This window comes from Polypterus senegalus, chromosome 4, assembly GCF_016835505.1.
Source record: "Polypterus senegalus isolate Bchr_013 chromosome 4, ASM1683550v1, whole genome shotgun sequence".
Lineage (NCBI taxonomy): Eukaryota > Metazoa > Chordata > Cladistia > Polypteriformes > Polypteridae > Polypterus > Polypterus senegalus.
This window is the reverse complement of record NC_053157.1, coordinates 138,019,354-138,045,314: the sequence shown is the minus strand read 5'-3', so window position 1 is coordinate 138,045,314 and position 25,961 is coordinate 138,019,354. Positions and strand designations below refer to the sequence as shown.

Below are 25,961 nucleotides of genomic sequence, written 5' to 3'. Positions count from 1 at the left end.
AACTGGGATCAACTCCTCCCACTTGTGCTTTTTGCTTACCGGGAGGTACCTCAGGCCTCTACAGGCTTCTCCCCCTTTGAGTTATTGTATGGGCGACAACCCCGAGGAATCCTCGACATAGTAAAAGAGGGCTGGGAGGCTGAGGCCCTTCCCTCCTCCAACATATTAGAGTACGTAGCGCAACTGCGCGATCGGCTCACTAAAATTGGACCCCTCCTAAAGGAACACGTGACTCGTGCGCAAGCAGCGCAGGCCCGGTGCTACAACCGCAACTCTGTCCTCAGGGAGTTCTGCCCTGGAGACCGAGTTATGGTGCTCGTTCCTACCTCCCACTCCAAGTTGCTCGCTCACTGGCAAGGGCCTTACGAGGTTAAGGAGAGAAAAGGGCTCGTCGACTATTTGGTAAAACAACCCAACCGTCGACCGAGCGAGAGGATCTATCACATTAATTTGTTAAAACCTTGGAAAGACCGGGAGGAGCTTCCTACCTCCCATAGGTCACTCTCCCTTTTCACGAGCACAACCGCCCTTAACCTCGGCGAAGAGCTAAACCCCAGGCAGCAGCAGGAACTGACCCAAACCCTCCGTGCCATTCCCGAAGTAGTGAGCGAGCCACCCGGCCGGACCTCGCTGATTGCCCATGACATCGTCACGGACCCCGGGGTGATCGTCTGGGAGAGACCCTATAGACTCCCGGAGGCAAAACGCGCAGAGGTGGAACTGGAGGTGCAACGAATGTTGGACATGGACATAATCGAGGAAAGCCATAGTCCATGGTCCAGCCCTATCGTCCTCGTGTCCAAGCCGGACGGCTCCTGGAGGTTTTGTAACGACTTCCGGCGTCTGAATCAGGTCTCCAAGTTCGATGCCTACCTGATGCCCCACATTGACGACCTCTTTGAGCGCCTGGGTACGGCACGCTACTTGACTACTCTTGATATGACAAAAGGGTATTGGCAAATTCCCTTAACGGCATCCGCCAAAGAGAAAACAGCCTTTAGCACCCCTAGCGGGCACTGGCAGTACAAGGTTCTCCCATTTGGGCTGCACGGGGCCCCAGCGACTTTCCAGCGTCTGGTAGATAGAGTGCTAAAGCCCCACCTGTCCTATAGTGCCGCCTACCTGGATGACGTCGTCATCTATTCCGGCACCTGGGAGGAGCATCTACTGCAGGTCGCAGCTGTCCTCCGAACACTGGCTAAAGCCGGCCTCCGCATCAACCCCCGGAAGTGTTATTTTGGCTTAAAGGAGGCCAAGTATTTAGGCTACCTAGTAGGACGGGGACAGGTGCGACCTCAGTGCTCAAAAGTTAAAGATATCCTAGAATGGCCCCGTCCGAGTACCAAGAGGCAGGTGCAGGCTTTCTTGGGGCTAGCAGGGTACTACCGCCGGTTTGTTCCCCGTTTCTCCGAAAGGGCAGCACCCTTGACTAATCTGACAAAAAAGGGCGCTCCCCTGTATGTGGTGTGGACCGACAAGGCGGAACAAGCATTCACTGACCTAAAGAAGGCCCTGACGTCGGCACCTGTGTTACGGTCGCCCGATTTTGGGCTCCCGTTTATTCTCCAGACCGACGCTTCTATGAATGTTTATGAATGTTTATTTTGCTGCATAACTTGACTTCCGAATTATTATTTTCTGTACAATATACGGGGCTGGCGGACCCCAAAACTTTATGCTGTCTCCTGTTGCGTATTTTACAATATATATATATAGTACAGGCCAAAAGTTTGGACACACCTCCTCATTCAATGTGTTTTCTTTATTTTCATGACTGAAGGCATCAAACTATGAATGAACACATGTGGAGTTATGTACTTGACAAAAAAAGGTGAAATAACTGAAAACATGTTTTATATTCTAGTTTCTTCAAAATAGCCACCTTTGCTCTGATTACTGCTTTGCACACTCTTGGCATTCTCTCGATGAGCTTCAACAGGTAGTCACCTGAAATGGTTTTCGCTTCACAGGTGTGCCTTATCAGGGTTATTTAGTGGAATTTCTTGCTTTATCAATGGGGTTGGGACCAGCAGTTGTGTTGTGCAGAAGTCAGGTTAGTTAGACGATCATTTATTTTTCAACAGGACAATGACCCCAAACACACCTCCAGGCTGTGTAAGGGCTATTTGACCAAGAAGGAGAGTGATGGAGTGCTGTAAATGGTCATGAAAATAAAGAAAACACATTGAATGAGGAGGTGTGTCCAAACTTTTGGCCTGTACTGTATATATATATATATATATATATATCAACACAAACCATATGGCACAAAACCAGACACGTTAAAGACAGAAGGCACTGTTCTTAGTTCATGTAGAGGTTCTATGAGTTCCTTTATATTATAAACTTTATTCTCTAGTGTTCCTCTGTTACAACTTTAGTGTGACATCTCAGTTAACTTGTCCTTGTTTGCTCGAATGCTCAGTCTTAAGAAAAAGAGGACAGCATCAACAGAGAAAAAATCTGATAAAATTGTAGTTATTGCAAGACACTAGCTACACGTGCAAACCAGGATGTTAGAGAACAATGGCATGTGTAAAGATTTAGTTAAGAATGAGCAAAATGCTCAAAGGAGTAGTGGAAATTGTCAGGACCTGAAGTCAGAAAGGTAAATTTTTATTTTCTAAGGAGCAGGCAAATACGTTGTCAGGAAATGGGCAAAAAGTCAGCACATTGGGAAGAAACCAGAAAATCAATTATCAAAATTGTGAAAAAAGTGATTTTAAAAAAATGTACGTCATAATTCAAAGTCAGAAGTTCAAAATCATAAGAAAGAGCCGACTTAAAATAAATCACTAAGTTCAGAGAAGTAATACTAGGACACCACATGTACTACAATGGCAACTCATATTCCTCAGCCATGATAGGTTCACAGAAGTCACAGACACCATTGCTATACACAAAATAGTGGCACCTGCAAAATAAACAGCAGTCGGCTAAGTAAACAGCAAGCATTACAAAACCTCTGATTCCTGACAGCATGATTTTAATCAAAACTGTCCACACTGTCTCCTCCATAAACTTATACTATTGTACCACCTTCCTGAAGTGGTACTCAGCTGACCTGTATTCTACCTGGGCAGGTTAAATCTAGGGTTTCAACTAAACATTTGGACTTCTAGAGATGTACCACTAAAGTGCAAAGCAAAAATGCATTTTAGGATTACATTGTTATAAATCTGGAAGGAGGAATAACACAGCATTTTAGATTGCATTTAGTGATGAGAATCTGCTCCCTTTCAATGATTAAAGCAGAACCAAAAGAGAGGTAAAAAAGAAAGTAGGCATTCTTTAGGTGTGCCAAAAATGAAAATAAAATAGGGTAACCATCTGCTTAAAGCAGTAGACTGCAAGTTAGTGAAGTATAAAGAAAAGATAAAATTAAACCCATTCTGTCTTCTAGTCTGATGATCATTATAGAAAGTTGGCTCCTATTATTATAATTAGATTTTAAACCTTTATTAACCTCTTACACCCTGAGGGCATTTTTTAGAAATTTCTGCCTGAGGGGAGAACACCACAATAAAGCTTTATTATTCAAAAAATAAAGGAAGGATAGTCAATTTTTCACTGAAACCTGAAAGATAACTTTTTGTTTCTGTGAAATTTAACCATTCCTTTATTTAGAGAATAGCAAAAACAGCAAAAGAAAACATAACACTCACAGTGATTTTTTCAAATTATTGTTTTATGATACAGTATTTCTCATGTAAAATAAATGCCAGGTCAGTTTTTTCACCTCTGAGGTGCTCCCAGAAATGTCAAATGTACCTTTTTAATGTTTCATGTTGGTGACACAAAAAAATAAATAGTTATGACATTGGCATCACTCACCTCCAGAACCTTTCCAGGCATGGATGCCCAAAATATTAATACAAATAATATAAAATATATGCAAAATGATATTAAAAAAATGATATCATATATAAATAATTTCTCACATATGTTTATCATATGTGTACACACACACACACAACAACACATTATGCTATTATGCTGGGCTAGGTGACTCTCTTTGTTCATACATGGCCATGTGATTACAGTATTTAATTTTGACAATGGCTACTAAGAATGTTTACAATTTATATTTCTTCTGTATGGATTGTTGGGGTCTTTAGTATTTGTTAGAATGTCACTTTACTTTAAAGGAAAGAAACATGATTATTTTAGAAGGATGTGGAGGTGCCATGGTCAGTTGATTGAGAGCTAATTGTGTTAAACCAGGAAAATGGAAGAACAAGAGCTACAGGATTTAGATTTTTCTCTGTTTTCCTCTCTTTAAGAATAAAAGCCTTATCTACTGAACACATGATTTAAGGTATAGTTGACTGTAAACCCAAACATATTACAATGTTATACACAAAGGAAGAAACCAATAATTTGCAAATTCATTCATGTTCTGTCACAAAGAGAATTGAGGAAGATTTTTATGAAATAGTATCTGAAGAAAAAACTGTCAAAAAGTCTGTTAACCCAAAAACAAAACTAATCTGACATCAAGACTAAAAGTGTTGTGACAAAGAGCAAGGAACATGGCAAAAGGATATGAGAAGGCTTCAAAGTGATCATAATGCAGGCCAGGACCTTCTCTAACCAAGTCACCTTAAATTAGTCAGTAACAAACTACTATGTGCTGACTTCGGCCTAAATAGGCCCAAAAAAAGGTAGTTGGCTGATAATAAAATACAAGATACAAGAGATGTCTGAAAAATATATCAAAATGTCTTACGAGGGAGAGAACAATCAAACTTTGATTAGCAGATATAAGTAAAACAATGTAAAGAATATTTATTCACAAAGTAGAAAATATAACAAAAAATGTTCACATGGACAAAAATGAGTGTACCAACATGCAATCCAATATGCAAAATCCAAAGACAGAGCAAAAATATAAGAAAGAAAAATGCCTAGACTGATCTGTTGCTTCAAAATTGTCCTTAGTGTGGGTGTGTGTGTGTGTGTGCATGGCACCCTGCCCGGGGTTTGTTTCCTGCCTTGCGCCCTGTTTTGGCTGGGATTGGCTCCAGAAGACCCCCGTGACTCTGTAGTTAGGATAATGGATGGATGGATGGATGATCTGTTGCTTAGATTCTCTAAATGGATCATTAAATAACCACAGGCAGATCCCAGCAGAAATGACAACATGGTGGCCCAACCACCTTGGGTTCCACCCACAAAGTACACAGAATGGCAGGACAGTTAAAGCAACAGTACAGTACATAAATACTAAATTATAGACCAATATAACAAGTTACATAAAACACAAAAAAATAATAATTAAAAAATGACAACAACGAAGAGAAAAACAAGTTAAATGCAAATCTGGCTTAATTACAACAAAAAACAGATCCAAAAATCAAAATTAAAAAAAAATCAAACCACAGAGTCTTAGCTAAGAGATCAATGAACAAAAATGCAGTTGTAACAATCAAAGTTTCTATCCACAAACTTGGATAACCAGGAGGTCTTTGAGCTGACCTCTAATGGGTCGTATCCTCTGCATCCATACATTACAAAACAACAGTGTGGAAACAGGTTAAAATATTTGATGTTTTTGGATAAAAGATTTTACAAAAAATTAGTCAAAAGAAGATTCATCAACCTACAAAACATGTACCAAAATATCTAAGACAAACAAAAGCCGCAAAAATGTATAACAAAAGCAAATCATGACAATTTCTTTCAAATGAAATCTTGATTAATAAATAACAAAAAAATAGATGTAACCATAATCAGTATAACCAGTACCCAATGTTGCATTTTCAAGTATATCATCAGAAGTATATCTGGTAAAAAGTAGAAGCATTAGGCATATTTGGGATTTGTTTAGAGTCTGCTACATCTTAAACATAAATCCAATTCTCACATTAAGCCAAAATTTCACAATTTCTGAGACTTTTATTACTTAGTGCAACTCCTTTGTACAGTTTCTTTTATAAAAGGCATCCTAATAATACCTTAAAGGAGACCTGGAGAACATCTCATATTTACAGTATGTCAGTAATGAACACAGGTGCATGAACACTAAAATATGAACACTTTTGACAAACAGTACAAATCACCATTTATCTTCTGACCCCAATTACTCCTATGCATGGTTACTGACTGCATTTGTGGCAGGGCAGGCACCAGCTTTGGAGGGAATGCATGGCACTCAATTATACTGGCCAGTTTAGCACATTGTTGCTTTGGAATGTGGGATATAACTGGAGTACCTGTAGAAAATCCATGGAGAAGATATGTATTAAGCATACAGCCAAGGACTGGACTACACTGGCCTGAAATTTGAGTACAGGAGCTCCAAGGTATTAGTACTAACCTTTGAATAACCATGTCCTCCTGGTACAACAGAAAAAATACAGTTGTAAAAGAACAGATATAAAATTACCTTGCTTTGAAAGTATTCACCCATGCATAAAGGGGAAGAGTTGAGGCATTCTCTTGCTTTTTCCTTACAGTTTCAGGTAAAATAAAATCAATAGAAGGAATATCATGCTTAATACGACAGCGAGCCAGGGAAGCAGCCAGTTTTGTTTTATAACTGCAACAAAAATAAAATTTGTTTCCATTTTTAATCACTGAAATGAAATATTGACAACACATTTTGAGAAAGAAAGAACTGAAAGAAAACTTCAGCTGAATACAAAAAGCACATGAGATAAAGAAATCAAAATATTTACATTTGTATCTTTACATTTGAAAAGCTGCTTAATCTGGTTATTTGTTGCTCTTTATGATGTTGGTGGTTGTCTTAAGTACATGGAAAAAATTCAGGCAACCAAATGTTGAGCTTCAAGCATGCATTTTCATTGAGACCAGCTTCTGTTTGTTCTTGTATGTTGAACTGGAGGGTGCTATGATGGTGCGACCCGAATGACAGCAGCCAATATATAATAATATAATATTGCAATATAATTAGGCTTTGTAGAAGAATTCAGTCTCTTTATGTTTCTTTCTACAAACCTGAAGTAGTACCACAGAGAACACAAAGTAAAAAATGAATAAATAAAACAATCAAAGCAACCCCTGCAGCTCTACTATGTCTTCCAATACAAAAGCATTATCATGACTGAATCTTCATTTCCCACCAAGACACACCACAAAGCAGTCTCCTAATTAACATTCTGTCTCTTCTCAGATTTCTTGCTTCTCTTTCCATGTTCAATGCAACCCCACAGCTAATTTTCACATTGGCAAGAGACAAACTTTAATACCTTCCTCATGGGTACTTCTGGGTCTTTAAAGGACCTGGCCTCCAAAGATAGCAGGGTATTGCAAGTTCTATTTGGAAAGTGTCTGGTTCCTTCGGTTTGTAATGGTGTTGTTCTCATTTTGGCGCCCTGGATTTACTTCTGGGAGACCATTCCATCCAGTGCCAACCTCTGTTTAAACTGAATGCTGTATATATGTGTGCTACCAGCTGCAAGTTTGCTTTGCATTCTCTTGCTCAGTGGTAACTTTTCCTTTGCCCTGTGCCATCAAAGTACATTCTCAGTTCCTGGCAGGTCCTCATAACTGTATTAAAACAATATAAGATCTGATAACCTAATAATCCACAAAGGAAATAAGTGCAAAAAGTCAACATACCTGAACAGATATTTTTCCACTTGTCTTACATCTTCAATCTCCTCATCAGAACAGCACACTCTGGGTTGAAACTTTCGGTCTTGGAAGTCATACAACATTACCACAACTAAGCTGTTAAGGTCATCAGGCTATGGGATGAATTAAAATGGTCAAAAAGTTACTTTTTCCACATAAAATTAAAATGGAACATTGCTATTTAGACTGTATGCACAGATGTTACAAGTCCATGCCTACAGTATAAACAGAATAGTTCATGAGAAATAAGCAAAAAGCTCTGACATATTTGTACTGTACATTTAATTTTGATGCATAATACAATTCTAAATGTAAAATACTGAATCACAGAAGTATAGATTAAAATGCAAAAAAGTTTACCATAGTTGTAATCAGGTACAGAAAACATACAAGTCATTGTAGGGAAGTGACCTATACCTCCAGATAAAATTAAGATTACATTTTTCAAATAACTTATTCCTAAAACGCTTCACCTCTCAAAAGCATTCATACCTCTAGAATAAATCCATTTCTGCTAAGGTCCATAATTATTTTTGGAGAATCTCCCATTCTTAACATTTGTGACGGCCACAGCTTCAGCACTTCTTAGTGGTGTAATTGGATAACTGACTTTGCAGTGAATTTTGGGTCACTGGACCTTTATATCTTCAGTTGCACCACGAAGAATACTGAATTTGTAAGTATGCTAATCTGACTTAAAACACATCTACAACTAAATCATTTATTTAAATAAAGCAAATATTTTGATACTTATGTATTAAGCAGTGGGTAGCGTTGCTGCCTCGCAGTTAGGAGACCTGGTTTCACTTGCATGTTCTCCCAGTGTCTGCGTGGGTTTCCTTCGGGTACTCCAGTTTCCTCCCACAGTCCAAGGACATGTTGGTTAGGTGCATTGGCGATTCTAAATTGTCCCTAGTGTGTGCTTGGTATGTGTGGGTGTGTGCCCTACGGTGGGTTGGTGCCCTGCCTAGGGATTGTTTCCTGTCCTGTGTTGGCTGGGATTGGATCCAGCAGACCCCTGTGACCCTGTAGTTAGGATATAGCAGGTTGGATAATGGATGTATTACGGCTGGATTGTTGTGCACAAATGTTTAGGTATAGGTTGAAATAGTTAAGTAAGATTCCAAGCATTTTGCTTTTTGTGTCATCATGAAAGTAGACACCAACTAAGGACAATCAGACCTTCAGCAGAAACACATGGCGAAAAGTTGGTGAAAAATACAAAGATAAAAAATGTAAATTAAAGATGGTAGATTACTTTACTTTATTTCTTTCCTTAAATGGCACCCAAATAGAAATAAACTTTGAAGTGAGGGATCCAACAGAAGACCAATTAAGTCAGGGCCTCAAACTCCACCCAATTTCACTCCGACCAGCTGCTTAATGAGGTGCCAATTCTTGTTGTTAATTAAACTAGTTCTTTAATTCTGTGGCTTGTTGCTGCTCTCATGGTGCATTAGCAGACATTTCGGAAATGGTTGATTTTCTCTTAGAGCTCTGTTAAAATGTTTTGGGGACCTGAGCAGACCAACATTCCTGAGACCTTCATCGTTCTTTATTTTCAGATATTGTATGATGGACACCAGTTGTTTTGATTCATTTTGTATCTTATTATTAATTGGTTGCTAATTAAGGAAAAAGAAACAATTAAGGGGGCTGAGTCTTCAAGAGCAAGTTAATTAAAATGAGTTCAAAAGAAGTTAATTAAGAAAAGGGTTGGAATGAAAACCTGCAGCCACAGTGGTCCTCCAGGACCGGAGTTGGTGACCCTGATCCACTCCCCAACTTTTACCATCACTCAGAACACCTCCCTCATCTCCTGTACCTTTTGTTTATGAACATCTATCTTCTCTTCCTGTTCTTGCTAATCCAAGTCTTGTCCAACTAACCTTCCAACTATTATTATGTATTATCTGGAACATTGACTTAAAGTCCTAGTCATAGATCACTTCAGGGGTATGTCTTCTGTCTTTAGTGACCAGAATGCCCTTTGGAAATCCTGAAGCCTTCTCCTATTGACACCAGGTATCCTTACAGGTCTGAGCCTAAGCTCTCATTCAAAGGAACAGAGAACTGCCTCCTCCATGATATGCACGGGTCAACTTGTACTGCTCAGGACCTGGTTACTGCCCTTGTTGAGTTCTGAAGAACTTCTGTTCTATTCTGTCGTTTAGAGACTTAAAAAAAATCTATATTTAAGGCCTATATTCTCTTATTTATAGATCTGTGTTGTGTAAGTGTGCAGTATTTAATTTTTGTATACTATCCATGCATTATTTGACATATCCAATTTTCTTTGCATGTAACTGCTTCTCTCGTCCACGTCCAGCTCATGACGTTAAACCGAGCCGAATAACAACGGCGAACATCTGGCGCCGGTCAAATAACTGGTCTAACTCGCTAGTTGCGAGCAGGGTGTGGTGATACCCTTGGTAGTTAAAAGCTACCAAAACGGCGGATGAACCTAACAGAGAGGTAAACGGCGTCTACCTATGCTAGAGAACTAGCTTAGCGAGGAGAGGACTGTGGAACCGTCTCGTGAATCAATCCACAAGAAACAAAACATGAGAGGATGACTTAACAAAACGGAATGCCAGTGGGGCGGTCGTCTGGATAAACAAGCGCCCCGTAGTAGACTTAGGGCAACCCTGGGGTTTACTTCGTTAAATGAGTTACAGGGAAGGACCAGACAAACAGAGAGGCTGATTGATGCAAAACATTATGCATCAATCGGAACATGGAACGTGAGGACACTCTGGAAGGACGAGAGCCTTGAACTACTTGTCGACCATCTTAACAAGTGGTTCAGATGGGATGTCATCGGTCTGTCAGAGGTGAGAAGAATGAAACAGGGCTTAGTGGAACACAATGGACACAAACTTCTGTACTCAGGCGAAGAGAAAGTACATCAAGGAGGTGTCGGTTTGTTACTTTCAAAAAAGGCAGTTAAGAGCTTAATCGACTGAACCCCCGCGTCGCCAAGAATCATCAGTGCACGGTTCACTGGACAAGGCCATAACATCACCATCATTCAAGTGTACGCACCAACTACAAAATATAGTGATGAGGCTGTCAATCACTTCTATCAGACCTTACAGCAAGTCATCGACAAGGCGCCAAGAAGGGACGTCAAGATTATAATGGGCGACTTCGATGCGCAAGTCGGTATCGATCACGACACATGGAAAGGCGTGCTGGGACACTTTGGCTACGGCTCAATGAACGAAAGAGGGGAACGACTTCTCCAATTCTGCAGGCTCAATAAACTGAACATCATGAACACCTGGTTCAACCATAAGCCATCAAGGAAACAGACATGGAGCTCACCCGGAGATCGAACCCAGCAGATGATCGACTACATCATGATCGATCAGAGATGGCGTAGCTGTGCCCATAACACACACAGCTTCCCAAGCGCAATAGTGCCGAATGTGCACAACGATCATGACCTCGTGATGGGCAACTTCAAGTTAAGATTCAATATCCAAAAAAGAACAGTCACAAAGAAGGTGGATATCGAACGACTGCAAATACCCGAAGTCAAAGAAAGTTATATGATTGAACTAAAAAATCGTTTTGAAGCGCTTGGTGGTCTAGTTGAAAAAACGAAAGTGGACGAAGCACTGGAGGCCGTCAACGACACGATTAAGAGAACAGCAGAGGAGGTAATTGGCCTTAAGAGATACAGAAAGGCCCCATGGATTAGTGATGAAGTGCTCGACCTGTCTGACCAACGATGAGCTGTGAAGGCAATGAAGAACAATAATTCACAGGATGAGAATTTGAAACAACTATACTCACAGATCAGGATCATCATTGACAGAAAGATTGAGGAGTGCCGAGAGGATTGGTTTAACAGACAGTGCTGCGAGGCAGAGGAAGCAAGCCGAAAAAATGATATGCGCACTCTCTTTCAAAAGGTCAAAACGCTCAAGAAAGGAGTTAAGCTGAATGAAAGGTGCAACAACATCAGAGACAAGGATGGCAACCTGCTCACCAAGGACATCGACATTCTTAAGCGATGGTATGAATATAGTAGAGGCCTTTACAATTCAAACATTGAAACGGATGGTGACGTGCTTGAACAATTATGGCCTAATTGCAAGAGAGAGGAAGAAGAGCCAGACCTTCTTGAAAGCGAAGTAAGAGCAGCCATTATGAAGATCAAGATACGGAAAGCTCCTGGTATTGACAACATTGAAGGAGAGCTAATCAAAAGCGGCGGAAGAGCAATGGTTCAAATCATGCACAAGATCTGCAACAAGATATGGGACACAGAAAAATTTCCGACGCTTTGGACTAAGTCTCTTATAGTTACTATTCCAAAAAAAGGGGACACCACTAAATGCGAGAGCCTTATCTGTCACGCAAGTAAGATCATCTTGGAGATTATCAGGAGCCGGATGAAGAACGCGATAGAAGTGCAAATGGCGGAGGAGCAAGCCGGATTCAGGTCAGGACGTGGTATAATTGAGCAGATCTTCTCACTCAGACTGTTATGTGAAAAGTATCTCTCATTACAGGATAAAAAGCTTCACTTGATTTTCATCGACTTCAAGAAAGCATTTGACCGAGTGTGGCACGAAGGCCTCTGGAAAGTATTACATCACTAAGGCATACACCCAAAGCTGATCAGTCTGATGGATAACCTGTACAAGCGAACGCAGAGTGCCATAAGAGTCGGAAGAGAGGTGACAGAGTGGTTCAAACTAGCAATCGGAGTACGCCAAGGCTGCATACTGTCGCTGGATCTCTTTAATATCTATCTAGAGCACATTATGCGGGAGGCACTCGACGGACTAGAAAGCAAAGGAGCATGCGTGAATGGCAGAACGATTAACAATCTTCATTTTGCTGATGACATCGGTCTTATAACTGAACTCCGCAGTCACGCACAACTCCTGCTAAACAAGGTGGAAAGCGTCAGTTCTAGATACGGACAAGAGATAAGTGACACCAAGACAGTATGGATGCTGCTAAGCTTAAAGCCTGAGCAAGAAACAAAGAAAAGAGTTGAAGAGGGCATGTTGCTCAGAGGAAAGAAACTGCAGCATGAAGACAGTTTTAAGTATTTAGGATCAAGCTTAACCACAACGTGCGACAGCTCGAAAGACATCAGAACGAGAATAGCCATAGCCTTAAGTTCAATGAGTGACCTGGACAGTATCTGGAAGAACAAGAACATCAATAAGATAACCAAAATGAGACTATACAACTCGCTTATAGTACCGATTGCCCTGTACGGATGCGAAACGTGGACTCTTAGAAGTGCTGAAGAAAGACAACTGCTCGTGTTCGAGATGACAGCGCTCAGAAAGATACTTGGAGTACGCATCATAGACAAGATGAGAAACGAAGACATCAGGAAAGCCCTCAACCAGACAGAAACGATAGTGCAACGAGTGCACGAACGACAACATAAGTGGCTAGGTCATGTACTCGGATGGACAAGAACAGGATTGCTAACATCACACTACATGGAAGAGTGGATGGAACCAACAACAGAGGGCGCCCAAGAATGACATGGGTGTCGACGGCACTCTCAAGATATGACATGGGATTGCAAGATATAACGCGGACGGCCCAAGACAGAGATCTGTGGCGTTTGATGTCTCCTCATGCTAGAGCCCACGTCGACATGTAATTACAACACTGAGATATGGCAAAAGAAGAAGAATAAGAATTATTAAATTATTTATCATCCCCAAGTGCAATATGTCCTGTAGCCACCCCCTATAATTCCAGTTCTGACCCAATACTGCTCTACAACATCCATTAAAGTCCAGTAAGTTAAAATGACATGAATTACATTATTAATTTCAAATTCTTTTCAATAATTTTAAAATTAAAATATACTATTGGAGAACCTATCTGTATAATAATGGGTATTATTACATCATTAGGTAGCAGGTTTACTGAAAAAAGTAAACTGCATTATTTTCAAGCCTGAAATATAACAGGAATTGTTTCCAGGAGGTTAATTTTAGGCTTTGTTTAAAAAAACCTACATATACAAAAATCCTGAAAAAATGAAATATAGTTCAATTTAAATTACTTTGGATTCTGCTGGCATGCCATTCTGTAGCTAAACATGCCATTTTTAAACCAAGGGATTTTAATCCTACTACAGTTTTCACATAAACCTGACAACCATGGTCACATTCTAAGAATAAATGGATTCTTTAAACAGGGTGAAGTAATTCTTCTCGAAGAGTAAAAATTAAAGTAGTCCATTTTGTAGGCAATGCCCCATGTTGTCAGTTTAATGTGACATCTTGAGCTATAGGGTATTTATTTTAAAAGAGACAATTCAGACTTTTAAAGCTCTAAATAAAAAATAAAAATGGCTTCACCCTTTCCAAAGAGAAATCCCATACTTCTAAATTTATAATAAAACAAGCTCAACTTTCTCAGGATGGGAAGTGCTCATTTTTATTAATTTAAACCTTTAGAGTTCTTATTTTACTATATGAAGATTAAGTTACTGTAAATATACAAATTAAGGAAAAAATAGAAAAAAACGTATAACACTTGGTTATGTTAGTGGCATTTACTGTTGTGCTTGAAAGTTTGTAAACCCTTTAGAATTTTCAATATTTCTGCATAAATATAACCTAAAACATCCTCAGATTTTCACTCAAGTCCTAAAAGTAGATAAAGAAAAACCAGTTAAACAAATGAGACAAAAACATTATACTTGGTCATTTATTTATTAAGGAAAATGATCGAATATTACATATTTGTGAGTGGCAAAAGTATGTGAACCTTTGATTTCAGTATCTGGTGTGACCCCCTCCCCCCGCCCTTTGCAGCAATAACTGCAACTAAACATTTCCGGTAACTTTTGATCATTCCTGCACACCGGCTTGGAGGAATTTTAGCCTATTCCTCCATACAGAACAGCTTCAACTCTGGGATGTTGGTGGGTTTCCTCACATTAACTGCTCGCTTCAGGTCCTTCCACAACATTTCATTTGGATTAAGGTCAGGACTTTGACTTGGCCATTCCAAAACATTAACTTTATTCTTCTTTAACCATTCTTTGGCAGGACGACTTGTGTGCTTAGGGTCGTTGTCTTGCTGCATGACCCACCTTCTCTTGAAATTCAGTTCATGGACAGATGTCCTGACATTTTCCTTTAGAATTCTCTGATATAATTCAGAATTCAATGTTTCATCAATGAAGGCAAGCCGTCCTGGCCCAGATGCAGCAAAATAGGCCCAAACCATGATACTACCACCACCATGTTTCACAGATGGGATAAGGTTCTTATGCTGGAATGCAGTGTTTTCCTTTCTCCAAACATAATGCTTTTCATTTAAGCCAAAAAGTTTTATTTTGGTCTCATCCGTCCACAAAACATTCTTCCAATAGCCTTCTGGTTTGTCCACGTGATCTTTAGCAAACTGCAGACGAGCAGCAATGTTTTTTTTGGAGAGCAGTGGCTTTCTCCTTGCAACTCTGCCATGCACACCATTGTTGTTAAGTGTTCTCCTGATGGTGGACTCATGAACATGAACATTAGCCAGTGTGAGAGAGGCCTTCAGTTGCTTAGAAGTTACCCTGGGGTCCTTTGAGACCTTGCCGACTATTACACGCCTTGCTCTTGGAGTGATCTTTGTTGGTCGACCACTCCTGGGGAGGGTAACAATGGTCTTGAACTTTCCTCCACTTGTACACAATCTGTCTGACTGTGGATTGGTGGAGTCCAAACTATTCAGAGATGGTTTTGTAACCTTTTCCAGTCTGATGAGCATCAACAACTCTTTTTCTGAGGGCCTCAGAAATCTCCTTTGTTCATGTCATGATACACTTCCACGCACATGTGCTGTGAAGAGCCGACTTTGATAGATCCCTGTTCTTTAAATAACACAGGGTGCCCACTCCCACCAGACTGTCATGCCATTGATTTGAAAACACCTGACTCTAATTTCACCTTCAAACTAACTGCTAATCCTAGAGGTTCACATACTTTTGACACTCACAAATATGTAATATTCAATCATTTTCTTCAATAAATAAATGATAAGTATAATATTTTTGTCTCATTTGTTTAACTGGTTTCTCTTTATCTACTTGAGTGAAAATCTGATGATGTTTTAGGTCATATTTATGCAGAAATATAGAAAATTCTAAAGGGTTCACAAACTTTCAAGCACAACTGTACTGGTATTTTCAGTGTGCAATTAATTGTTCAATGTGAAGATGCCAAGTGACACAGCCCCAGTCTTGTTGTATTTTAAGTATTAATCAGGCAGCTAAAAGGCTCAAAAAAGGATAATTCCACGCCAGACCAGTGGATGGCAGAGTACACTGATACTTTCTCTTTTTCCTCTCCACACCAAACACAGGAAAATAAGCCTGGGCTAGATGACATTAATTCCAGATCCCACCCGGAAAACATCACTTCCGGTTCCGACCTGGACAACATCACTTCCAGTTCCGGCCCAGACGAAAGCACTTCTGCTCCATGTCCGGATGACGTCATTTCTCCTGCTTGGCTTTAAAACCGCCATGTTTTTGTCTGCCTGCCAGTTCTGTTTTGGACTGATGTCTATAAAGACCTGTGAAACCAAATCTTCTCTTTTTGACAGACAGGTGGCTGCCCCCAAACATTTTTGTTGTGTTTGCTGTGTGGTCTGAGTCCTTTCACACCTTATTTAAAACTAAACCCTACAATATAACAACGCTTTTTCAAATAACACACACATATACATACTCATATATTCTCAAACCTGTTTAATTTAAATTCACGCTCATGGAAAGCCAAAGCCTTTCCCGGCAGCACTGAACACAAGGCAAGAACCAGCTCTGGACAGGGCACCACTCCATCACAGTGCCCACGCATGTACCACACAGCCATGGCAACTTGCATTAGAAATATACAGTTAAAAGACAATTAATTCTTTTATATATTAATATATGTGCTGAAACCTGTTTTCCCAGTTAGAAGTTATATGGTGGCAGAGCTATTTCTAGCAGTATTTGTCGCAAAGAAAACATAAGAGCACTAAAATTGTGACAAATGTGAAACCATTCAGACCATTAAACTAGTTTGGTTAAATGACAGCTAAGCTGTCCAAATATCTCAAACAGGTACCTTTAAAAAATACATGACTTAGTAATTTGTTTCAGAGTCCCATGGCTTTTCGTATAAAGAAGTGCTTCATGGCTTCAGGAAAACTCAATCGAAAAGGGTACGTATCCCATGTACTTTGTAGTGATGACTGAGAAAATTTTTTAATCTCTCATTTTCAGTGGCAAACAATATGAAAAACAGTCATGGAAAATAAAAAAACATCTCATTACTCATGTCGCATAATGCACATGTCAGTTATCCAGCTGGTTGCTCTCCATATGTAAAAATACATGCAGTTCTTGGTAAAATATTGTTAAATGGATGCTTCTGGAAAAAATCAGTGCACATTAGAAACAGTAAACGTAATCACATGGGACTGGGTTTTTCAGTAAAAAGCTCCTCCTCTTACCCTAGTTCATTGGTCAGGAGTCCTATCTTAAATTCAAAAAGTTCCACGTGAGTTGAGTTTCCTATATATAATGTGTGCTGATTATTCCAAAACCATGTATTTAACATCGTTTAAGCAAAAACTGCATGTGTCTTACATTTTGTGAGCAAACGACTGCCATAAATGCCAATAAGGACTCTGCTTTGTTGGGCCCTTGAGCAAGGCCCTTAACCTGCAATTGCTGAGCGCTTTGAGTAGTAAGAAAAGCGCTATATAAAAGCAAAGAATTATTTATTATTATTACCTGACATGTGCATTATGCTACACAAGAAACGTGACACTATTTTTTTATTTTCCATGGACGTTTTTCATATTGTTTGCCACTGTACAGCACTGCTTACCATTGGCTTCTATTATATTATAAACTTTTTAAAATTTCCTTTCTCCATGAAAACATAAGATGGTGTTCTCAAATACTTGATTCACTATTTATTTGAAAATCCATCACATAGCAGGCGCATGCATATACCCACAGTGGCCAGTTGAAAAGTCATTTAAACACTGCGAGATCACTCTTAAGTCCATAAAAATGGCACCAGTATTTCCATGTCTGTACAATTAAAGTACACCTTAATATTAAAGAACTGTTATAAAGTAAGTAAATTGTTGCTCATTCTGTAAACTTCATTGATTTTGCATCTTTATTTTCCTTCAATATCTGTAGCCCATTTTGTCAGAAAGCAATCTTCGCAGCTGTGAAAATGTAAAAGTTTCTCGGACTCATTTCAGTGGAACGGAATGAGCTGTCTCATTTCCAAAGATTAGTTGTTCCATACGTATTCTGTAGCTGAAATTAGGCTCACCTTAACATGTTTGCTGATAAACTCAAGCAATGTATCTATGGTTAACACTCTCAGAATTAATTACACTGCTGTTTTTATATTGGTTTACATGAGAACAGATATTTATTATCAGCATCTATCACATCTGCCCTTCCAGTACTATATAGTATTTTTCATGTTAAAATCCATTTACCAGAAATGTAAAACCCTAAAAGAGCTTTGCAACAGTACCCAACATCACAGTTATTTTTAGATCTCAAAGAGCCCCAAACATTTTTAATTCTCAGTAATTAAAAAATACCTCATCACAAAGAATACAGGACCTTTTCAGAGATTTTTTAGCTAAAGCAATTCTTTTGTAATCATTAATTGTCTTCATTATCAATAAAACAAGGAAAACCTATCACCACAATTGTTGGGTACTGAACCAGATGTTTCATTGGATTCACAACATATATTTTATGGTTCAAGGAATTAAGTTTCAAGCTGTGTCATTTAGATTAAAGGATTCTATTAGCCTTTTCTCATTTACTTGGTACTAGTAGCACCCTAGCTCAACTGCTTCAGATAATGAAATTAAATTCATATTGTGTAGTAATTATTTTTTTCTTCTAACACTCACAGATGGAATTCTCCGAAAGGACCTGAGATCATCTAGTAGTTACGATTATTATGAATTTCAAGGTAAGTTTGGTTGGGGCTCTATAGATCTCCAGAACATGTCATTTCTTTTTCGTGCATACAAATGACGATTACCATAAAAAAGACTAAGCAATCTTCATCCTACGCAGCCAGCTCTTCAACGTTAAACTTTATGAGCTTCAATTCAGTTGGAACAAAATGAATTTTGAGTGGGTATTCATGTTGCCTCAACATACTGAATTCAGCCAATAAAACCGGCATCTCCAGTGACATTATGAGAACTTTTGTTTTCAAATATTCTATAGGTGTTGTGAACCTTGCCCGGACACAGACAGGCGGACATCTTGTTTAAGAACCACCACACGTTTATTTACAGAATTATTTACAATAATTTGGTCACTAAGACCCCAGTTCAAAGGTCACTCAGACCCAGTTCAGTGCACAAACGAACCCCAACACAAAGTCCTGGCCACAATGCCTTTCTTCGGGCCGCCTCCACTCTCTTCTGCTTCGTCCTCCTTCCACCCGACTCTAGCCTCGAATGAATGGAGACGGCCCCTTTTATAGAGGACCCGGATGAGCCCCAGGTGTTCCCAGCAATCTTCTTCTGGCCACGCCCAAGCGTGGCGGAAGTGCCGGCTGTCCTCCCGGCTGCTCTCCGGGCGCCGTCATAAATCTTCCCCCCAGCACTTCCTGGTGTGGCGGAAGTGCTGGGGTAACAGGTCCCCAAGGCACTGGGGCGCCTCCTGGCGGTGACCATGGGCCCCTACAGGGTAGGGCTTCCATGCCCTGTACCCGTGGCCCCCAAAACAACCCGGAAGGCAACCCCCACGTGATCCAGGGTGGGTGCAGACCCACATCCGGTCCTTCCTGTCGTCCCGGCCGGGTCATGGCCCCTGGCATCCCTGACAGTGTACAGAACAGATTCTTTAAGTTATACAGGCAGTTTGAAAATGTAAATGTATCTTGTCAATTGGTTGGAATAATGCCTCTGTATGTCTAAAGATTACACTAAAACATTTTCCCAATTCACTGAAAATATCAGATTCTCACTTGCCACACAATAAAAAATATTTAAGAACTGAATAAAAGTTTACAACAGAATAATTAGTCTCTTAGGAAATCTAAAAGAATAACACTGAAAGATTCTTAAATTAAAAGGCAAAAAGCTATTGAGGGTGGAACTACAGTATGACTTTTCATGTATCTGTAATTATGAAAGGGGTCAAATGGTGGTAATGCCACCTAAAGGCCTAAGTAATCTAAGATCATACCCCAGACAGTTTGTCTGCATTTTTCTCATTTTCCCTTTCATCTGTATAAGTGTTCTGTAGGTACTCCAATCACAGGTTGGGTGTAAAAAACAGTAAAGATCAAACATACTCAGTGTGTTACTGGGTTCTGTGTATTTAATAAGCTTTGTACTCATATAAATTGCCTGCTCATGAAATACTAGGTGGTCTACCAGGCATTACCCCAGAATATTTGTATAATGGGTTATGGTATGAAAGAAAATATTTTTTAAATGTTGACCCTTTTCTCATTGCTACCTGAAATGCAAGTGTCCCATCCGTCATTTATAGTACCTCTCTGACAACTGCTCTCATGAGTGGAACATTTGTTCTTTTTGTGTATGACTGCATTTCATAAGTGTGGTAACACCTTACTGGGCTGGAATCATGAGTACTACTTCATTGTATTTCCTACTTTAGTGTGGTTTCACAAATAGATGTGTAATCCAACATTAATAAACTGGATGGCCTGCTGAACCAAAAGTTTTCAGACAGCAGCTATAAAAGGTGAGACTGGGGTTCACAGAAGGACCTCCTTATAATCATAGGAGACATCACCAATGGCGGTATTCAATAGTGTTACAAAGATTAATTAAAGACAATTCATTCAACATTGATTTAAAATTGCTACAAACCATGATGCTGTATTGCAGTGGTTCTCAACCTGTGGGGCGGGCGCGAAGTAACAAAAAGGGGGGCGCAAAGATGTGAAAAAAAGAAAACAAGAATTAAAAATATGAAAAAAACATCTGCTGAAACCAAAACAAATTAACTTAAACTACATTCTGATACTAGAACAATAAATATAGAGTTAGATAAATGTCGATAAAAGTTAAGTAGGTATAATAAAATATGCATCTACATTTCAAAAAAATGTCAGGGGGGCCGTGAGTAAAACTGTTATGAAAACTTGGCTCGCAAATACTTAAAGGTTGAGAAACGCTACTGTATTGGCATTGAAATGGGCCTGCATAAATGGCTGCCATTAAGAAACAGTAGTTACTAATGTCGTTTTCAGTCATTCTCTTTCTGCCATTATCTGAGCAGCGACTCAACATGTTTCATTGTGTTTCATTGTGGCTTATAGCCATTGTACTTAGTAATGATATGCATATGTACAATAGTATTGACTTTTTCAAAATTGTGAAGTTTTGATTTGATAAAAAATTCAGTGTCATCAATTCATTTCACAATTATTATCAAATGTACACAATTTAAAATTCTATCTGCACGCTTGACCAGCAAGCACCAGACGGCCACTGTCATTATCTGGCAACACGATTCTCCTGCCATAGGTTATATAAAACATAAAATCACAAAATTGTGATTTGTGAAACTGCCAAGTTCACTTTCAGATTCAGTTTTGCAAAACTGACATTTCATTTCATGTGCAATTTCATATCCATAAATCTAACTAAAAATTATGTTTTGTAGTTGTAAAGTCTTTTTGGGGACAGAAAGACAAGAAAACTGCTTCTTAAGATTTTGGTAATACCATACATCTCATTTTGACCAATATATTTCCAAAAAAATGGTCCAGATGAAAATTATTGGGAGAAAAACTATCTAATGGGAATTAATTCAACATGGTAAAACACAACCAATGCTGAGATAAAAAAATAAAACTCACCTGCTGCCCTGATGGCACTGTAGTCCTTGCATGGGCACGGGTTTACGGGTTGCCCTTCCTCCCCCCAATATGCTACATACCCTATATTTTAAGTTGGGCCAACTTACATGAAAAGTATCATATACTGTAAATCAGTTCTGCTGTTTTTGCATGATTTTTGTACAAACAAACAGACAATCACACGGATAATTTGTTGTTTTTTTTTATAAATTTTTATTATCATTATGACTAAATAACAGTGCTCTGCTTTCTTTTTTATGCATTGCTAATGTTTGCTTTTATTCTTCTCCCATATAAATCCAAGAAAAAGCAATTCAAATTTTTTTGTTTAGCAGGGAGATCTAGACATAGAGGAAAAACTTCTAGTTAGAGACTAATTGCTTTATTATACCAAAACAATATTATCATGAGATTCTAGAAAGTGTTACCATATTCTAGCATTTTGACCTGTTAAGCCCGGAGACTTTTGAATTACGCATTGTATAAAAATTCATGCACACTTCTATGCATGTGGAGAAAACAACAGCTGAAGTTTCAAGACCTACTCAACTAACTGCTCTGTTCATCTCTGTTGACTTTAACTTTGGCTCTTTCAACTGAGCCTAAATGTGGATTTGTATTCTTTTATACACGTTAAGTACAAAGTTATCAATTGTGTTGTGATTGATTTGCATTTTTGTGGCTATTTTGATGTTGTGAGGTGGCACTCTAAGCAGAGTGACCTTTTCACAGTAGGAATTCAAATATTGAACAAGGTCCATTCATGGAGCTAAGGCTTTCTTCTCAATGACTGGGTTAACTGGTTCAGTGTGAATGAGTGTGGTGTGAGTGCGATTTTGCTATGTGTAAGACTAGTGTCCAGTCAAAGTTTTGACCCTGCTTTATGTGCACAAGACCTGGAACACAGATATAGAAAAGTTATCCCGATTTCACTTTCCTTTTGATAAGTATCTCTATGTACAAATAATTGTGACTGGAACAGAACAGTCTTAATAAAGGATGCTGTCAACTGTATACTGTATTAGTTTTTATTAATCCCAGAATAGTATTTCCCCATATGCATATCAGTTTTCAAAAAATATTGCAGGAAGCTAAAATCAGTTGTGATGGACGGCCATGGCCATTACCTGGCCAAAAATGGTAATGGAATGGAAAGCCCGGGGGAGAGAGTATCACTGAGGCAATACCTCCCCAGGGACACTAGAGGGCAGCTGTCCTCGGCAGCTGTGGTACCTCAGATTACCCCAGGGCACACTGGGAGTTGGAGTTTGGTGCAGCCCTGTTGGGTTCCTTGGGGGCCGCCAGAGGGAGCTGCAGAGCTCTACAGTACAATGGACTTCCACCACACCTGGGAGTGATTCCAGATAATCCAGATAATATCCTGGAGCACTCCCAGGATTTGAATAAGAGGAGCTACCTCACTCAAGGAGCCAGAGTCGGAAGGAGGTGGATGAAGCTTGCCAGAGAGGGAGTAGAGGCGGAAGGACGGAAGAGAAGAATAATAAAAGGACTGAGACTTGTACTGTGGTGCACTGTGCTGTGCTCTGGGGAGCGGGAAAGCGGCTCCCCTATGCAAATAAATCGTGTGTGCTGTGTGGCAAATTGTATCTGCCTGTCTGTGTTGGGTTAGGGTGGCTGTATGCGCCCCTTATGCATCACACAGTATTTACTGTTAATGAAAACACCATTTTAATACATACAAGTCAAGTGTTTCTTGTCACTATTAACAAATAAATTGCAGCAAAACATATTATTTTTAAGCAACAAGTACTTATATGTCAGACCCCATGATTTTACTGTGTTTTGTTGGAAGCCTACAAATTTAGAATACAGTACAGTAAGTATAATTAATGACATGGAGGAATTTTGCATTAACTCTGTTGTGTACACAGTAATGTATAGAGTTACTTACAATAATGAGAGTATTAATATTATTCTTAAAGAACACACAAGAAAAAAATAACTTTGCATTACCCCTTTATCTTTAGAAACTGAAGCATTTAATATCTCAACAAACATTTAATAGCCGTTGCTTAAACAAATGGTCATCCATCCATTTACTAAACCAGACTAATTCAATTTAAGCAAACATTAAAAAATGATTTCTAAAGTTATTTTTTAGCAAAATCAAATTTGTGCTTTATGAAGGCCTAAAGGAAAATAATTTATTTTCTGGAGAATTTTGCACAGTGTTCCACATCAATGGAAGTTTTTGATGTTGATTCATAAAGTATGACTGCACACAGGAAAAAGAGCAGCAATGATTATAATAAACGAAAAACAATTACAAAGAAGAATGTGAGTGCATATTAAAATGATGGAACAAATACTGAAACAAAACATTAAATAGTAAGATAAAGTTGACACAAAAAGATATTCATAAAACACTGATTGCAGGTAATGCGTATAAGTAAAGCAATTCAAACGATCATCTAGAGATATTAAAATATTTGAAGGAAACTCACACAATAAGTTGGTTTGCTAAATATTATATTACTATCTGAGAAATTGTGGACTGCAGTTCTAGTGTTTTAAGTGCAGTGTTGCTTACGTTCAACTACAAAAGCTGATAAACAAAATTTCTAAAGACTGTTCTCTGAGGTGTGTTAATAGTCTTACAAAATACAGGTTACAAAGGAAACTGTCAATGTCTTATTCTGAAAGATGGCAAATAAAAATAATCATCATTTGCATGTTGTACTTAACATGCTGCTTTTTCTCTTCCTTGTGCATGTGTTACTTTTGCTCTCATTGGGTGCATTGCTGCAGCTTCTCTTTCTTATCTTGCCTTACTCTGATCACACAATTCCTTTCCTCCAGCTTGATGGACTCCCTCTGCAGTGCTCGTTTGCGTATCATTGTCTTCAGCAATTTGGGTGAAGTGCTAATTTGAAAGATCTTTTTTATGAATATTTGCAAAACTGCTTTCACTTAGAAGCAAGCATCCTTATTTATATGAACAGAAACATGTCTATATTTTATTACAAGCTGGCCTGGTCTGATAAATTGTGGCCTATTGGTATAGTGTTTAAATCTACAGTAAATGCACAGTTATCAAATAAACTAAATTTAATTGAAACAAAACTGCATTTACTTGGAAGACAGCTTCATGTAATTGTCACTGCTGAACAGACAAATATGGCTTACGTTACATTATCATGTTTGTATTTGGTTTTCTATAAATTTGCACTTTCTGACAAGAAATAAATTTGATTACACAAACCTAAACACTCATAATGATCCAAAACTCAAGGGTTTCGAACTTTAATATTCCAATGAGGATGTATAAAAATATAATTGAAATCACGGATTATCAAATAAACTGGAAGGATAACTGAGGTGGAATTAACTTTGAAATGCTGTTAGTTAACTCTAAACCACATGGTTCATAGAATATATTTTAAACATAATCCACAATCAATAAGAATCAAGGCAGGTTTGGGGAAATAAAATGAAAATGTGAAAATTTAAACATCAAATATTTCATAAAAAGTTAATTTATTACAATTCTCCATAACTGAATTAAACAGAACAGGAATAAAACAGATTGAATTTTAAACACTCCTTTAAGAGATTTTCCTAATTAAAGGGTTAGCAGAATCCAGACCACCACTACTGTACTCTTATGCAGTCAATTCTGTCAGATTTTGTCAAAATTACTACAAAATCAGCAAGTGTATTTACACACATATAAAGATTTTTGGTTTCAATGCCACAGTGCTAACTCACTCTACTCAACAGAAAAGAAATATGGAAAAGGACAGGAAGTTGGACATCTGTAGAATGTGTCTACTGTAGGTATGCTACCCAAGGTTACTGATCTAAAACAAAAAGAAATTGAAAAGAAGGGTAAACTATCATAAATGAGTCTTTAGCGCAAGCTCAAGCTGTGTGCCTTCATAAGTATACAGAAAATAAAGTCAAGGAAATGAGAGAAATCTTCACCAAGTGAAAAGAAGGATTAAATTAAGATGAGATCCAGGCATTTCATGTAAGATGGCAGTGTATCTGATTTAACACAGATGTACAAAGTGCCTTCTGGTTTCTTTAGCAAATGTGTTCTTCTTTCTCCTAATTTCCATCAGATACCACATAAAGGATTTACGTACAAAAGATTACATACTCAATGTTACATAAAAAATATAAGCATTTACTCATCCCTTATCGAAACACTTCTTCTAGTTCAGGAGTGGGGTGAAGCCCTTTCCAGCAACATCAGATACAAAGCAGCAACCAGCCCTGGGAAACATTCGGGTCATTACAAGACACATTCGTATACACACAGGACTCTTATGGTTGAGATTTAGAGTCAACAATGGATGGCGGGAAGCCCACATAGATACAGACAGAATATGCAGCCTCCACAGAAGTGCCCAGGAAAGACTCTGGAGTTCTAAGACACTAAAGACTGCGCTGCCCAAAATGCATACATGACACCCTAAACACACAAAATGCAAAAAAATTAACAAAACATTCTCAAATATA

At 38.8% G+C, this 25,961-nt stretch overlaps 1 protein-coding gene across 4 annotated transcripts in view; it reads right to left on the bottom strand.

The window, feature by feature from the left end:
* Nucleotides 1–25,961, bottom strand: part of LOC120527669 (putative methyltransferase NSUN7) — a 252,158-nt gene that overhangs the window by 177,242 nt on the left and 48,955 nt on the right. For 3 of the 4 annotated variants that reach the window (XM_039751333.1, XM_039751330.1, XM_039751331.1), the window contains exons 4-5: nucleotides 7,588–7,715; nucleotides 6,389–6,541 (exon numbers count right to left, since the gene is read on the bottom strand). In XM_039751333.1, the coding sequence (XP_039607267.1) occupies nucleotides 6,389–6,541; nucleotides 7,588–7,715 (281 nt within the window). The remainder of the gene's footprint in view (nucleotides 1–6,388; nucleotides 6,542–7,587; nucleotides 7,716–25,961) is intronic. The other variant, XM_039751332.1, reaches the window with a different exon arrangement.